The sequence below is a fragment of the Lepidochelys kempii genome, chromosome 9, assembly GCF_965140285.1.
Source record: "Lepidochelys kempii isolate rLepKem1 chromosome 9, rLepKem1.hap1, whole genome shotgun sequence".
NCBI lineage: Eukaryota > Metazoa > Chordata > Testudines > Cheloniidae > Lepidochelys > Lepidochelys kempii.
Genome location: NC_136388.1, coordinates 34790957 through 34809161, shown reverse-complemented (window position 1 = coordinate 34809161; position 18205 = coordinate 34790957). Strand labels below are relative to the sequence as shown.

Below are 18205 nucleotides of genomic sequence, written 5' to 3'. Positions count from 1 at the left end.
ATATTCTGACTTAAGCTTCAGCCCTGCAAACTACTCTGTACAGGTGCACTGCCATTGGGGTCACTAAGGCTGTCTACATTGCAGCTGAAAGCAAGCTCCCTAAACAGACTTGTGTTAGTGTGACTCACGCTAGCATGCTAAAAAATAACGGTGTGGACATTGTAGCACCGGTGGAGGCTCATTTTAGCCACCCAAGCTCAGACCTGGGGGCATGCAGCTATTTTTAGCATGCTAGCACAGGTTTGTCTACCTAGGCTGGGAGGCTCACTCTTAAGTGCAGTGTAGACATACCCTACGATTTTGCACAGGTGCAGGAATCTGCCTACTATGGAGCAGATTGCAGGATCTCAACCTTAGGTCTCTGTGCTAACTATTCTTTTTTCCTAATATGGACTAACATCTTTTATTATAGACCTCCTGTTCTTTCTTCCCCATAAACATACATCTCTAGTTTAATTAGTAAGTTTCAGTATTGTAAAGATTGAGCAGCTGAAATCTCACTGTTTTTCCCTTCTGCCATTTAGAAAATCAGTGAATTCTCCAGAAATTACATGTCTGAATTCTAAGACGCATTTGAACATACTGAAGTATTGTATTTGTAGATACTTGGCAATTACTGCCAGACTCGCATTATGAAACTGATATTTAGATTCTAAATATTTATGAAGTTGACTCTTCTAATGCTGTTCTTTCTTTCTTTATTTTTTTACAGCTGGAAAAGCAATTGTCATGCTGTCTTATGTACAAAAACAGATCCAAACTTTACTGTGTTGTAAACAGTGCTGCAGTGTAGTGATATTTGATTACAAAATTATAGCTGTGCAAATATTTCAAAATGAACAAAAGAACAAGCAGTGAATCACCTCTAGGGAGGTTAGTAAAATCTTATCAAACTCATCTGGTACATGTAACACTTAATAGATCATGGCCATTTAACAAGGCTGTTGCCATAAGATACTCTTGGTATTTTTAAGTTCTTGTTAAAATTAAATACTTTCATTTGCATAGGGACTCTCAGCTCAAAAGATCTTGAAGTGCTTTACTGCTTCTTCTGCCTGAACTGTACATGACCTTTAGGGATGTGGAAATCTCAGAAGGCACTTTGTACTTTGGCCACAATACATTAGGCTACTTTATTGAAGCAGGAAGGGTAAATCTGTTCTGTGAGACCAAAAGTGTGGGGTGGAGGGAGATGCTAAAGTCTATGCATTTAAGTGTGGCAGAGCTGCTTGATTTCAGAGTAGCAGCCCTGCTAGACTGTATTCACAAAAAGAAAAGGAGTACTTGTGGCTCTTTAGAGATTAACAACTTGAGCAACTGGTGAGTGCCTGTCAATGAGCTATGGAGTCACTTCTGCTCCCAATTTTTGGGTCCTATCAGCTCCTTCTATTGGAGCCATACAACCTGCAGAAGTTAATACAGACAGCCTATAACTCTGCATGGTTCTCAGCCTCAATGAAGGAAAAGGAATGTAATTTTTTTTGCAAGCTTGCATAAAACAGGGAGTTTTTCCTTCCCTAATTTCTGGTGTGAGGTTTTAAATATAAATATAAGAATGGCTATACTGGGTGAGACCAGTGGTCCAGCTAGCCCATTATCCTGTCTGCTGACTGTGGCCAATGCCAGATGCTACAAAGGGAATGAACAGAACAGGGCAATCATCAAGTGATCCATCCCCTGTCGTCCAGTCCCAGTACCTGGCAGTGAGAGGGTTAGGGACACCAAGAGCATGGGATTGCATCCCTGACCATTTTGGCTAATAGCCACTGATGGACCTATCCTCCATGAACTTGTCTAATTCTTTTATTGAATCCAGTTATAGTTTGGCCTTCACAACATCCCCTGGTCACGAGTTCCACAGGTTGACTATGGATTGTGTGAAGAAGTACTTCCTTTTGTTTGTTTTAAATCTACTCCCTATTAATTTAATTGGGTGATCACTGGTTCTTGTGTTATGTGTTTTCAGGTTGGTGGGATTCCTTCTAATTGCCAGGGGTTTAATGTGTTGGGGAATCCCCATCACAACTCTGAGTATCCCTGTATTGGTTCCCAGGTGGATCTTACTTCTGGCACACTTTTATATTTGTTTCCACTTCATCATTTAATCTGGTGTCCTGTGTCATCAAACTAACTGTCTTTTTGAGTCACCCAAAATACAAAACTCTGAAATTAATTTTGGCGGTAGGGTATGAATGGGACATCCGGAAGGGCATCTCTCCTATATAATATTAGTAAATATATCAATAACTTAGTTTCACTATAATTACAGCAATGGACTGACTTCTCTATATGAGGTTTAATATGCAAATTAACCAAAGGTGCCCAAATGACTTACAGGTCTTAAAAGATACTTTATTTTGAGAAACTGTCTCTGTGTTTGGATTCCAGTACTTGATAGTTTTATGAAAATGCTCAGATATCCTTTTCCTTTCAGAAAGATGTTAAATCGAGAATGTGATACAAGTGAGTAGTCTCGTTTGGGCCACTAGGATCTGTACTATCCATATTGTAAAAAACATCATTACCATTACAGTCTCATCACAGAGGCATGGTCAAGCAGAGTGAATTCCCTTCTTGCCCCTAAAGGGGGCCCTCCATCTCAGGGTGGAAATACTGTACTCTGGTTTGGCAGTGTGAGGAAACTCTTCCTGCTTCTGCCCATGGTGTATTTGTTCTGTAGATGTAGGATTTCCATTTTGAAAAGCACTCAGATTGTATATTGTAGATATATTTTTAGTCTGTCCAGATCATCAGCTACATATTAGTAAAAAGTCTTTAAGTTTACAAAATAGCTTCTCTTTAAACTAGAAGTACTGAATAAATCAAATGGGAATGTTGTAGGAATGCTGAATTTCTGAAACTGATTGGACAGCTTACTGGTGAGAAACTTCCTTCTTGGTGAAACTGGGTTCTGTGTAAGTGAATCTCTCTCCCCGCCAACTCAGGGCTATGTTGCGAGGCTACTGTGCAACCCTGTCCCTTTCCTTTATCCACCACCCGGCAGCCTGCAGTCACCATTCCATTCTATAGGCTGAAATAGCAGCCACAGCCCATGTGTTCCCATTGCCTAGGATACTGATGTTGCACAAACACATCTGTGCCCCGACTTCTTACCCAATGTAGTTTTCTGTCCTAGCCTATGTGGGGGCTAGTATGGAAACCTTATCAATGTTGTGTAAGGAATTGCAGGCAGCCCTGTGTCGCCATTGAGCCAACAGACCACCTGCACAGCCTCACTGTGGGGTTTGGGTAGCATACGGAGAATTGCTGTAGTCCTTTGCAGCTGGAAATTTTGCTCTTTGAATTTACATTGGAGTTATTCTCACTAAATATTGTGTGTGCTCAGTCAAGGAGATTTGACACTTCCCAGTTATTGGAGAAATGTATCCACTTAACTCTATTGTGCATCGAGAAAGAAACCCACCTAATGTTTAGTTTTGCTGTCAGTTAATAATTCATGGCTTTTTGGTTTTCTTTCATCAGAATGAATGGGGCAGTGTTCCCATCTCCAGCTGCTGAGATGGCAGAAATTAATCGAATTCAGTATGAAATTGAGTACACTGAAGGGATCAGCCAGCGAATGAGGGTACCAGAAAAATTAAAGGTGGCTCCACCAACTGCTGAACTTGAGCAAGGCATCCAAGAAGGACTTCCAAATGCCAGTGTAACTATGCAGGTTCCAGAGAGGATTGTAGTGGCAGGTATGTGTACGTTGTAGGGTAAAAGTAGCAGCTAAAGCATTATCCTGATTTGCTCTCTGTCCAATATAGCTTGTTTTGCGGGATTAAAAAATAATTTAGTGGTGTTTTGGGAAAAAAATATTATTCAAAAACAAAGACTTGTGAAATGTATCCCATTCCTCCAAATAGGAGCTGCTGATCAATTATGACCTCTAAAGTGTCTTAAAATATGAAAAATGCTTTATTAACCAGAGACATTGGGATAATTTTTAAGGCGACATGTTAATATGCACGGTTTCATAATTTTGATGTGCTATGTCTGAATGTATATTGACAATAAGCTGAAATAATTACATGCACCAATCTCTTACTGTGTCTTTCATGCCTGAATTATGAGTACTACAAATGGACCCCAGAAAAATTTACTTTGTACTCATAGACTTTAAGACCAGAAGGGACCATCATGATCATCTAGTCTGACCTTCTACACATTGCAGGCCACAGAATTTCACCCACCCATACCTACTGCCTGACTTCTGATTCTTAATATAATAGGAATAAGCTACAGTAGCTGCAGCATATTCTAAAAATATACTTTGTCTGACCCATTAGATAGAATTCAAAATTATTCTGATTAATAGGAGCATCGACATCATATTGATGATATCTCTGCTACTGAGTTGGCTCTACGGATAATAAGCTTATGATATATAATAATCTGCGTTTGATCATACGAGTACGATAAAGCTTAAGAACATCTACAGTTCTTACATCTTTTCAAAGCTTGTCCTTGTTGCTAGTATGCATTTGTCCCACAGTTTGAAATACTCAGACATTCAAACTTCTATTCATCTTTATATCTGAACAAAGAAGCTTTGGTAAGACCTGATTCTGCAGGTTAGAGAGTGCTCTCGGTGAATCAGGTGCTTCCAGGATCATGAATTATGTCTAGAGAATACTGCACAGGTAAGAGTGAACAAAAGCTATAAGTGTGTCAAAGGGCTATAACCGTGACTTGTAATAAGCTAAAACCATGACATGTAGCTTGTAATAAGCAAAAACCATGTGAGAGATAGGTGGGCTTAATCATATTCTCTAAGGTTAGGTGTTATGTATATGATGGCTATCTTAAACCTCCCCCCTCTTCCCCCCCCCCCGCCAATTTTAATGAGAAATTTTTTATCAAATGTCCCTCCTGCATTTGTGTCTTTATATATAATTTACCAAGGCAACAAATGAAAACCTTTCAGATGTTTGGGGTTTTTTAAACAACTGTCTAAAAATTGAGTTGTATGAACAGGTTATTTGGATGGTGAGATTGTGGTCAAGTCACTCAATAATTATCATCATGCTGCAGATTTAAAGGTGACTGTGAAGTTATGTTCCTCAGGTGTTGTGGAATGTGTGGCCACTTTCCCAAGAATATATCTCAGTGGGGATACAGAGGCAAATAATAGCTAGTCTAGAAGAAACAGGTTGTGGTAAGGATTTTTTGAAGCACAGAAATATAGTTAAGGGAAATACTTTTTAAAAATCTCAATATATCCTTAACTGCGAGACTACTAGCAGCCATCTTTCATAATTGTTTGGTTTTCTGAGTTGATTATATTTTGATGTTATATTTCCTTAGTTCCTATGGCATAAATTTTCTTGCAAACATTTGGTCTATTTGTGGAAGTGTGAGGGATGTCTTTGTCTTCTTGAACTTTTTTACTAACTTTTCACGTGTTAATGTGTTTACTTGATATTGATTAAAATAATCTCAACTATGTTGTTGCAGGTAATAGTGAAGACATTCCATTTTCCAGACCATCAGATCTGGACCTTATTCAGTCTGCTCCATTCAAACCTCTGTCATTGAAAACTCCTCCCCGGGTTATCTCACTTAGCGAGCGACCACTAGATTTTCTGGATCTAGAAAGACCCCCACTGCAGACACCTCAGAGTGAAGAGGCTAGTATTTTATTTTATTTTTAACTTTTTCTTAGTTGTGAAAGGTATTTATTTCTGAAGAAGAAAAATGGGATGGTGAATGACCCCTGCATTGTGATCTAGATCAGTTTATTACCATAAAATGGGTAGATATAAAAATATTTTACAAAGTAATGTGTGCACTTACTAGTAATAAGATAACCCTCCAACCATTTGTCAGTTAAATTGAATATAGAACCTAGATACCATCATTAGAACTGGTTTAAAAATAAAAGATCAAAATGCCTTTTTTGACTAAAAGGAAATTTACACAAGAAAATTCTGTTTTCACTGACATTGTTCAGGTTATCAGAAACTGAAAACCTAAAAATTCAGTGAAAGCAAAAAAAAATTCTTAATTATTTGGTGGGAAATAAAATATATTTCCTAACCAGCTCTCTGATAGGTAAGTGTCTATTTTATAGCCCTGGCTGTAAGTATTTTCATTTTATTCCCTATTTTCCAAGTGCGTATGCTGTAACTTGGCCATATTTAAATTGCACCAGGAAAAATCTTGGTGTCCAGGTCAATGCAGAATTTTATGTCAAAATGTGTTGAAAACACATCACTAGGTTCTAAATTAAGTCTGAGACTCAGGAAACTAAGTGTCCTTAGAGCCAGTTCAGTTAAAATATTTGCTAAATGCATAGGAGAGTCAAAAAGGCAAACGACATAAGGTTGTTTAAATCATCACTTTGAATACCTCAGTTCCAGTCACTTCATCTCAAATAGAACATGGCAGAAATTGAAAGGGTTCAGCAAAGGACAATGAGAGTGATTAGAGACATGCAAAACTTCAATAATAAGAGTGATTAAAAAGGAATTAGGACTTTGTTTTAGATAATGGTGAATAAGAGATGATGTGATAAAGGTATTAAAATAATGCAGTTTAGAGAGGGTAAATATGGAGCTCCTATTTACCTTTTCTTTATAATACTAATACTATAATACTAGCACAAGGGGACAACACACGAAACTGAAAGACAACTAATTTAATTTAAAACTGATAAAAGGGGATTCTTTTTTACCCAGTATATAATTTAATCAATGTAACTATTGCTACAGGATATTATTGAGAGCAAGAGAATAGTGGGATTAAAAAAGTGTCAGATTTATATGAAAACCAGTATCCGTTGTTAATATAATCAATATTAAGCAAAATGTTGTTAATTAAGCTGTAAAAATGTGTTTCAGGGAACAAGACAGCACTGGCTTAGAGATGGATAAGATGACCTAATAGATATGTTCTGTCTCCAATTTTCTAAGCAGCCAAACATTTATTAAACTGCATATGTAAAACACAGAATTACTATTTATTGTTTCAGACTTAGTGGGCTTCTATTGTCCTTTCTAACAGTAATTGTGTGAATGGTTAATAGAAGCAGTAATGGGCATAAGGGATTGCCTCCTCATTCATCTAAAATTCCAGTACCTCCCACAACACACCTTTCAAGATCCATGGGTCCTACACATGCCTATCACAACACGTGGTGTACCTCATCCAGTGTACTAAATGCCCCAATAACAACTATGTGGGTGAAACCAGATAATTGCTACACTCTCAAATGAACTGTCACAGAAAAATAAAACAAAAACGCCATATCATCCCTGGGTGAACATGGGTGAAAAAAGTATCAGACCTGCATGTTTCACAAAACAGTCACTCCATATCTGACTTCTCAGTCCTCATCTTCAAAGGAAGCCTTCACAACACCTTCAAAAGACAAGCCTGAGAGCTTAAATTCATAACTTCACTAGACACTAAAAATCATGGTTTTAAGAGAGATGCTGGATTAATGGTTTATTACAACAATGTGTAATCCACTTGCCCTCCAACCTCTTTCCCCCCCCCCCCTTTTTTTTTTTTTTTGGTGTCCTATGACTGCAGTGGTGTTAACAGGCCACTTCACCTTGAATAGTCCCTGGGAACAGTGTTTCCGAACCTGTTTGATACCAGGGACCAGCTTGCTGTCTTCCTAATCTGTGTCAGGGAGATCTCAGGGACCAGTGCAGGTCCATTGACCAATCGTTGAGAAACACTGCCTTCCAATATGTGTTAATTACTTACACTAAACAATCTGTTCCACCTTGCATTTAGCTGTGACACTGAGTGCCTTTCCCTGACCTGAAGAAGAGCTCTGTGTAGCTCGAAAGTTTGTCTGTTTCACCCACAGAAGTTGGAGAGACAAGGTGGTGATGTAATATCTTTTATCGGACCAACTTCTGGTGGGGAGAGAGACAAGCTTTCGAGATTACAGAGAACTCTTTTTCAGGTCCATTTGAAAGCTTGTCTCGCTCACCAGCCGAAGTTGGTCTGATAAAAGATATTACATCACCCACTTTGTCTATCTAAAATTCCATTTATTCATGTGTCTTGGACAGCACCAAGTAATTTGGGATAAACTGTATTAGAAACTCAATTCCATATTCTGTAAACGGGGCCGGATTCTGCCATCAGGTGCTCTTCTGTACTCACTTTGATATCAACGAGAGCTATGAATGTGTATCTGAGAGCAGATTTGGTCAACAGCCTTTAGCACAGTACTTGTGGGACACTCCTGAAAAACACTCTCTCTTCCTCTCTTTGTCTCCCTCTTCCACTTCTTTTTGTTTTTTCAGGTTCGTTCAGTGGGAAGATCGAAGAGAGAACGTTCTATGAGTGAAAACGCTGTTCGTCAAAATGGTCAATTGGTCAGAAACGATTCCATGTGAGTAGAGATCTGGGATGCAGTGACTTAAGGGCAACTTGATTAGTATTTTGTTCTCTCTTTCCTCCCATCTGCTTTTCCTGTTGATGTTTGGTATACTCATTTCAAACGCTGTTAAGTAACACAAGTTTGAACATTATAGAACTGCAATATGTTTCCTGAATAATCAACTTTTTAACCCTGTTTTTTGTGCTGTTGGCTGATTTCATTTACAATAAAATCTCCCTGTTCTCTTTGGAGTTTGGGATCTTTTTTCAGTTGTGATTTTGCTGTTTTTTGCCATGAGCTGCAGATCACAGCTCAACTGCTTTTCCATGTGACTTCTAGTTGTCTGCCTGTAACTTGAAAGAGATTATCAGATCATGATTTTGTGTACAATACTTTCTCCCAAGTTTCAGGTTATTCTTCCAAGAAATTGAGTTCTACTTTGTGTGTTAAAGATGTCCCCACCTTTTTGTGTGATCCCTTGAATAGGAGCAAAGAAATTGGTGCACCCTCATAATTACATAAGTAATTTTCTCTAACGTCATAAAAATATAATTTATTTGAAATCTCTCAATATATCTTCATGTTGAGAAGCCGGTGAGTGGCAGACACTCCTTTTTATTGTGTGTGGGTGGATGTGGAAATGTTGTAATCATATACATCTCATCCCCTTTTGATGAAATTTAATAGAACATTTAAATAGTTACATTTTGAGTATACTTCAGTTACGTTTTTTCACCGTGGTATAAAAACATAAGAGGCTGGCTTTTTTTTTAATCATTGTAATAGTAGCAGAAGGAATACAAGGCACAATCTGAAAATGCCACCCCTATGTTCTAATTAGAATTAGGAATGTGTTTGCTGGATCTAAACAAATGTGACTTGGATAATAAGCCTATATATTGTATGAAATATGTGCTAGTTCCCATACTATTCAGCTGTAAGGATCACAGTTTCCATGGTATAGTGAATTATTGACAGAAGCTTACTTGAGTCATTGTAGGCTTTTATTCTTGCACTTGGATTTGTCCGATTCACTTCCCTCCACAAACAGGAGAAGAGTCCACGCTTTGCAGCTTAAATTCAAGTTACATTAAACCCTTTAATTAAAAAGACAGTCCTGTCAAAGCATTTTGCCTCTTATAGGATATTTAACCCTTGCTTATCTTGTCCTCTTGGTCTAACTTTATGTGCTGGCTTGACTGACAGCCAAGTATCATTGTGCACTGTCCACTCTGGTGTCTCAATAAAGGCTCCATCTAACCTGGAAATTAAACTGCAGAATCCATTGTAAATACAGTTTGTATAACTAGTGCAGATGGAACACAACCATTTAAAAAATATTCTCTAGACTAGAACATAGTGACAGAAGCATAGCCTGGAATACTGTATTTTTAAACCTTATTCCCCATCCACTCTGGCCAGACAAACTGTTTATACCATGCTTAAACTAGTCTTGCTAACATGGTGTAATTCCTAGCATAACTAGGGCATAAGATGATTCTCATGCACTTCTAGGGACTATTTTTAAAACAGGGAAGGGGAGAGTTTTTTCTATTCTGCTTTTTAAAGCTTTCTGGGAGCATGTTGTACCTCAAATAGCCATAACACTGTACAGATTAGGGCTGAGATTTTCAAAGGAATTTAAGAGGAATTAACCCCCCTATCCCACTGAAAGTCAATGAGAGTTGAGTACCTAACTTTTAGGCTACTTTGCAAATTGCAGCTTGGGTTTTTGTCTTTTCCTCGAAAATATTACATAAACAAATGACTTTGCAGAGTCATTGTGCACTCAGACCCTACAGTGATAAAAACGTAGAGAGATTTTGTCTTTAAAATACATTAAATACCTGACTCTTAACAGCTATAGTATTTTGGAATAAAGATGGGCTGATGGGTTGTGTGACGTTCCAGTATGTATGCTGTGAGAGTGACCGAAATAAAAACATTCTTAGAAGAGCCACCCCAGATTTGAGGGAAGGAGTTGGCACTGCTCCTGATTTTGTGTGTGTGTGTGTGGTGGGGGGAGTGGAGTTGAGAGACGTTGCTGAATGTGTTGTCCTTTAACTCCTTGTTACCCTATTGCATGCAGTGGCTGTCATGAGACTTTGTAGTTGGATGGGGATGCAACAGTGACAGTAATACGTAGATTCTCAAATGTTTGTAAGGACCAGTTGACATGGTAATGACTAGGCACTTGTTGGTACAATAACAAACTGTTGAGCAGTAATGATGGTTCTCTAAATTACCTTCCATTTATTTACTAGGACGTTTATTTAAGAGAATCACAATTCTTATTCAAGGTGGCACAGATCAGATACTGTCCCAAGAAATAAGATGCCATGGTTCCAGTCACCCTTCTCGACTAAGGACTACACATAAGCTTAACTGTTACTTTTGATTTTCATGTACTGCAATTATTTTTAATTATGTAGCTCTCTGCACTACTAATCTTTTAATCAGTGTGTCTGTAATTCAATGCATACTACTTGAAATAGCTCTTAGTATGCTGAGGGCCTGACTTCTACCTGTAATTCTGTTGCAGGATTTCTCAAACTTTACACCTCATTCTTTCTGTTAGGTACTGGGGTAAAGAAATGCTTGGGCTTACATTTGTGGAAACTCTCTCTTAATTTAAGCGGAGACAGAAGTTAAGAGGGGAGAATCTCCACTCAAAACATAGTTGCAAAGCAAAAAACAGAAGAGTATGTTCAATGTATGGACATTCCTTGGCCATTTCTGCTTAGTTGGGGAAAGAGAGCTTTATGTTGGTTATTACCAACTGATATTGAATCCAATGATTGATTACTTTTTATTCTAAAACAAGTGGTCCAGCAAGAATATGTGGCAGAGGAGAGTATTTAATTTTTTCTAGACTCTCTCTGTTTCCCTGGAAGAGGCTGGTGCCTTCTCAGGGAGACTAACCTCATAGTTTGAGAAATGCTGTTCTTCTGGCAACTTGTGGGGGAAGGAGGTGATGGAGTTTACATTTTAGAAATGGAACATGCAGTTAACTCCTAATACATCTTAATTAATCTGTGTTAAAGCTATTTAATCACCTTCATTAGCTAAATCTATTTACTAGAAACTTGCTCCTTTAGAAGCATAAGGCAGATCCAAGTCTGAATAATAAGTAAGACGCCTCTACATCTTCAACAGTTGTCTAACTGGCCTTCCTGCAAACATTGTTCAATCATGAACCTTAAATATTTTACAGTGTTGCTGAGCTTTACTACAGTTTATTTCAATAATTTCCCAGTTGGTTCAATTTCATCCCAAATGCACATCCTTCATTTACATGTTTAAGCAATCTATAGTTACAAACCTGCTAAAATGCTTCATGAAAATGCCTTTTGTCAAATCTCTGCAGCAAAATAGTATTAAATCCCAAGAATATTTAATTGCAAAAATAGAAAAGACAAAAGAAGGGCAGGGAAAGCTTTTGTGGATAGTACAGTAGTTAGAGTAACTCATGACAAGTGTGAGACACTGAAATGTAGGAGCACCTTGTATGTAATTCCCTTGGCAGAATTGTACATTGTAATTCCCTTGTACATCAAATGTTTACTCCATAGACCACTTCTCCATACTCTCTTCTTGACTTTGTGTATAGAATATTTTAGGGTACATCTACACTGGAATAAAAGACCCACAGCACAGAGTCCCAGAGTCTAAGCTCCAACCCACGCCAGAATGTCTACACAGCAATTTTTAGCCTCATAGCCCAAGCCAGCTGACCCAGGCCAGTCACGAGTGTTCAATTTCTGTGTAGAAGTACCTTCAGAGACTTAACAAATGAATCAGTTATAGCTCTATGCTCTTGAATCCTGAGGGAAGATCATAGAAGGGGAATTAACTCCATTCAGTTTTTCTTAACTCCTTCTGTTTTCACATAAATTCATTTTCTGCCCTTGAAACTTCAAACTGTCTGCATAATAATTCCCAAGCTTTATCAGAACAAAATAGAAGGGTTTCCCTTACACTGATTATCTAGTTTAGAGGGATATATAAGTTAACAAATTGCCTTTGTGGAGAAAACTTTCTTAATAGGAATTGTCTCTTCCTGCCTGTGTAGTTTGACTCCTATCCAAAAGCAAGTAAGTTTCATGATTCGAATAATCTCTGAGACGGTCTTTGCAAGCAGCCTATAAAACAGTCCTTTCTTGTAGCTAGTTTGGGGCTCACTGAACTGGATGTAGTACAGTGGACTAGTGATTAGATCAAGGACTAGGAGTTGTGTAGCTCTGGATTCTCTTCTCAGCTCTGACTTTAGCTTGCTCTGTGATATTGTGAAAGTCACTTTATCTCTCTGGTCCTCAGTTTTCCTCCATTAAATTGAGTGCTAATATTTACCCACTTTGAAAAGCCCATTGATGTTCTCAGGGACAATTCAGAATAATTTGATGGTATATAAATTCAAGCAGCTAGTTCTTGTTGTGAGACCTTCAATTTATTCAGTACAGCTGTTAATGCAAAATGTCTACTAGAAGTACAAATATATGTTTCTAGTCAGTGGTTCCCTTGAAATCTTTACAAAAGCTTTTGTATGTAGATAGCATTACTGTGGTAATTTAGTATTATAGACCGGGGGAGGGGGGTAGGAGGGAGTGTGAAGGGGACAGCATTCTATAGTTTGAAGTATGTCCAACTCCATATTTGTTATCATAAGAATAGCCCTACTGGGTCAGACCAAAGGTCCATCTAGCCCAGTATCCTGTCCTTTGACACTGGTCATTGATGGACCTATTCTCCATGAATTTATCTTGTTCTGTTTTGAACCCTGTTATGGTCTTGGCCTTCAACATCCTCTGACAAGGAGTTCCACAGGTTGACTGTGCGTTGTGTGAAGAAATACTTCCTTTTATTTGTTTTAAACCTGCTGCCTGTTAATTTCACCCCTAGTTCTTGTGTTATGAGAAGTAATAAACACCACTTCCTTATCTACTTTCTCTACACCAGTTATGATTTTATAGACCTCAATTATATCTTTCATTAGCTCTCATTTGTTTACCAAGCTGAAAAATCCCAGTTTTATTAATCTCTCCTTGTACGGAAGCCACTCCATACTCCTAATAATTTTTGTTGCCCTGTTCTGAACTTTTTCCAATTCCAATATATCTTTTTTTGAGCTGGGGCGACCACCTCTGCACACAGTGTTCAAGATGTGGGCGTACCATGGATTTATATAGAGGAAACATGATATTTTCTGTCCTATTTTCTTTCCCTTTCTTAATTATTCCCAGCATTCTGTTTGCTTTTTTGACTGCTGCTGCACGTCGAATGGAGGTTTTCAGGGAACTATCCATAATGACTCCAAGATCTCTTTGAGTGATAACAGCTAATTTAGACACCATCATTTTATATGTATAGTTGGGATTATGCAATGTGCATTTTGCAATGTGCATTACTTTGCATTTATCAACATTAAATTTCATCTGCCATTTTGTTGTCCAGTCACCCAGTTTTGAGAGATCCTTTTCTAGCTCTTCACAGTCTGCCTGGGTCTTAACTATCTTTTGTAATTTTGTTTCATCTGCAAATTTTGCCACCTCACTGTTTACTCCTTTTTCCAGATCATTTATGAATCTGTTGAATAGGACTGGTCCCAGAACAGACTCCTGGGGACACCACTATTTACCTCTCTCCATTCTGAAAACTGACCATTTATACGTACCCTTTGTTTCCTATCTTCTAACCAGTTACCAATCCACGAGAGCACGTTCCCTCTTATCGTGGCAGCTTACTTTGCATAAGAGCCTTTGGTGAGGGACCTTGTCAAAGGCATTCTGAAAATCTAAGTACACTATATCCACTGGATCCCCTTGGTCCACATGCTTGTTGAACCCCTCAAAGAATTCTAGTAGATTGGTGAAGCATGATTTCCCTTTACTAAAACCATGGTGACTCTTCCTCAACAAATTATGTTCATCTATATGTCTGACAATATTGTTCTTTATTATAGTTTTAACCAGTTTGCCCAGTACTGAAGTCAGGCTTACAGGCCTGTAATTGCTGGGATCACCTCTAGAGCCCTTTTTAAAAATTGGCGTCACATTAGCTATCCTCCAGTCATCTAGTACAAAAGCTGATTTAAATGATAGGTTACGGACTACAGTTAGTAGTTCTGCAATTTCACATTTGAGTTCCTTCAGAACTCTTGGGTGAATGCCATCTGGTCCTGGTGATTTATTGCTGTTTAATTTATCAATTTGTTCCAAAACCTCCTCAAGTGATACCCCAGTCTGGGACAGTTCCTCAGATCTGTCACCTAAAAAGAATATCTCAGGTTTGGGAATCTCCCTCATATCCTCAGCCATGAAGAACAATGCAAAGTATTCATTTAATTTCTCCACAATGGCCTTATTGTCCTTGAGTGCTCCTTTAGCACCTTGATCATCCAGTGGCCCCACTGGTTGGTTGGTGTTTTTGAGTGCATCAGAAGCAGGAAGACTGCTAAACAACCAGTGGGGCCACTGAACGATCAAGGTGCTAAAAACACCAAAGTAACAGTTGTGTTAGTCTGTATTCGCAAAAAGAAAAGGAGTACTTGTGGCACCTTAGAGACTAACCAATTTATTTGAGCATTGAAGTGAGCTGTAGCTCACGAAAGCTTATGCTCAAATAAATTGGTTAGTCTCTAAGGTGCCACAAGTACTCCTTTTCTTTTTGCAAAAACACCAGAGTGGCCTGACATTGTAGCACTTAATTTAAAAAAAAAAAAAAATTGCTATTACTTTTTGAGTCTTTGGCTAACTGTTCCTCAAATTCTTTTTTGGACGTCCTAATTGTATTTTTACACTTCATTTGCCACTTCATTTATGCTCCTTTCTATTTTCCTCACCAGGATTTAACTTCCACTTTTTAAAGGATACCTTTTTGCCTCTCACTGCTTCTTTTACTTCGTTGTTTAGCCATGGTGGCTCTTTTTTGGTTCTCTTACTATGTTTTTTAATTTGGGGTATACATTTAAGTTGAGCCTCTATTATGGTGTCTTTAAAAAGTTTTCACACTGCTTGCAGAGATTTCACTTTTGGCCCTGTACCCTTAATTTCTGTTTGTTTAACCTCCTCATTTTTGTGTAGTTCCCCTTTTTGAAATTAAATGCTACAGTGTTGGGCCACTGTGGTGTTTTTCCTGCCACATTTCCAAGCTATCACCTATTGTTGATACTGTCTCTTGTACAGTTTCTAATTTCTTCCATTCACTATTCTGCATTTTTAGTCATTAAGATGCATTGATAGATAAGCCAAATATTTTACTTAGTTTTTAATCTACCATCTATATGATTATAAAATTATTGCATCTTGAGAATTTGGAGGGACTTTTGTTCCCCCTGCTGATTCCACCAGTGTACTAAATTATGTTCCTTCGTTAGGGTCAAGGGGAATGAGGATTAATATGAAGTATCCTTTACCTTCATATCCTCCCTGTCTCCCCCAACCCTGCCAATTCAAACTGGAAAATGGTATCCAAGGAATTCACTTGAGGGGCAATATCTTCTTGCCTGCCCCTGTTCCCTGCCTCTTCAAGTTTATCCAATGGCTATTTACAGGGTGGTTTTGATTTAAATCATGATTTAAATCACTAGTCAGGAAAACTTGATTTAATCATGGATTTCTACATAAAAGTGCAATCTTGTTCATTGTTATAACCTTAATACATATTCTTCACAACTCAGATGTAGGTTTCATTTTAGAAGGTACACACTATACATTTTTAAAGTGATTTATTTTGAAAACTTTTCAGATTAGTTTTACAGCTATATCAGAAGAAAATGAATGATTATTTGGTTATTTCATTTACCAAAGGTAATTGAAGCAGATAGTTCACCTCCCAATGACTTCATAAATATCTCCAATTCAACAGGTTAATCATTAATATGCGGAGGATTTTCTTGCTATGCTGTATTAGGAGGAGAACATCACCAGACAGACATTTTAAATTGTTGTATTTAACTAAAACAACAATGTTATGTATTCTGGATTTTTTCTTCAACAGCAAACATATACTATTTTGACAAAACAAGCATATGAATTTTTGAATTTAGTTCAAGTTTTTTAAAATCCGATTTGTTTTTGTTAAAATTGTTTTTAACTAAAATACTTAAATGAAATATTTAAAAAAAACAAACCAAAAATTAAATAGACTATGTCAGCCAGGTCAACATGAGAAACTTAAAATATTGGCTTCTGCAGCTAATTAAGTCAGCTTCACCTTCATTTTCCTGTTTGTTCATCATCTAGAAAAGCAAAACAAGCTTTCCTAGGTCCCAAACAATTTCTCAACTTGGAATGAATTAGTCCAGAGGAAGAAAATATTCTTTCTATGCTGGCAGAAGCAGCTACTGCTGTTAAAAGTGAGATTATCACTTCAACAGTCTCTGAATCCAAGTGCTTAAGTGACTTCCACCAGTTCACTGGTGTGACTTTCTTTAAAACATCATCACCAAACATATATTTCTTGAGTGGTTCTTATTTCCAAACTGGGTCTCTTTTACGGCCTGCTGCCATTATAGGTTTTCCCTTCTAATGAGAGAATGGTATGGTAGATCTCAAATCAATGAAGGCTACGCTCGGAAAGACCTCAAGACTTCTGGAATATGCTGCTCAAACAGTTTCACTTTTGTTTCTAGTGCCTGTCCCTCTCTTCTCACATTTATCTCCAGACTTCTTCTCCTTGTCCAGATCTATTCCACCCCCAACTATCTTCTGTTCATTGAACTTTTTGAAACTTTGCAGTTTTAGGGAGAGGTAAGGGATTGATTCTGTGTACACAAATTTGCAGAGGGACAATAGGGTTGAGGTCTGTTATATCTCACCTCTATGTATTATTTACTTATTTAAAAACATTTTTGCTGTTAACAAGCATGTTATCTCTGGAGACACAAATCCACAGTTTGAGAACTGCAAAACTGAGCGTCTCTGATAGTATCTTCTGAACTGAGCACTGAGTCCCATTGGGTAGATAGAAAGACTAACCTAAATGATCTATACAGAAGCCCCTGGAACCCCATAGATTGGGTCCCTAATCCATTAACTATTGGAACTCATTTACAAAACTTTTTTTAAACATTACATGAATATATTGTCTCATATTATAGAATTAGAATTTATAATCCTATTCCATGATATCTTTGAGCTATAATGTTTCTTAGTTAAAACTATCTTTAGATAGGTTTTTTCCTCAAAAAGCATTTTATCAAAAAAATCTCATTTAAATGAAAAAAAAATCCAATTTATTTGATTTTTTTTTAAATCATTGATTTTTATCCACCCTGGATATTTATAATATGTAGTCACAGTGCAAAGCAGGAGTTAGATGGAATTGCGCTACTGCCATGACTAATCCTGTTAATCAAAAAGTAAAAGTAATCCTAAGTATGGAAAAAAGGAAAGTGCAGGTGATTTTTTTTTTTTCAAGTATAGGAGAACACAGCCAAAACCATAAAATGGCAAAATAAATGTTTGCTATAGTCTCTTTGTTTCTATTTCTGTAAATTCTTGCCTAAGTGCTACATCTCTAATGTCTTGTGAAAATATCTTCCAATAAACACTGTGTTAGCCGTTGTCGGTCAAGCACCAAGGTAATTCATGATTTCAGGACAAAAGCTTAGTTCACAACTGACATTATCACATCTGTCAAAATCCTATGCAGTAAAAGTTATTACTCATCTCATCCATCCTTATGTCTTCATCTTTGGAGTCGGAAATCCAGCTTTTGCGTTCCTGTTGACCCTCAAGCTGGCTGTGCCACTGCTGTGAATGGACTGATGGCCAGGGTGATGCTGACCCTCCTTTTCAATACAGCTGTTTCTTGTACCACCCATTGTTTTAATCTCAGCATCAGCTGAACACTCCTTCC

The 18205-nt window shown here is 37.6% G+C and overlaps 1 protein-coding gene across 4 annotated transcripts in view; it reads left to right on the top strand.

Annotated features, from left to right (window-relative positions):
* Nucleotides 1-18205, top strand: part of MFF (mitochondrial fission factor) — a 34867-nt gene that overhangs the window by 3156 nt on the left and 13506 nt on the right. For 3 of the 4 annotated variants that reach the window (XM_073359889.2, XM_073359892.2, XM_073359891.2), the window contains exons 2-5: nucleotides 713-873; nucleotides 3484-3701; nucleotides 5461-5633; nucleotides 8271-8359. In XM_073359889.2, the coding sequence (XP_073215990.2) occupies nucleotides 836-873; nucleotides 3484-3701; nucleotides 5461-5633; nucleotides 8271-8359 (518 nt within the window). In that variant the 5' untranslated portion in view covers nucleotides 713-835. The remainder of the gene's footprint in view (nucleotides 1-712; nucleotides 874-3483; nucleotides 3702-5460; nucleotides 5634-8270; nucleotides 8360-18205) is intronic. The other variant, XM_073359890.2, reaches the window with a different exon arrangement.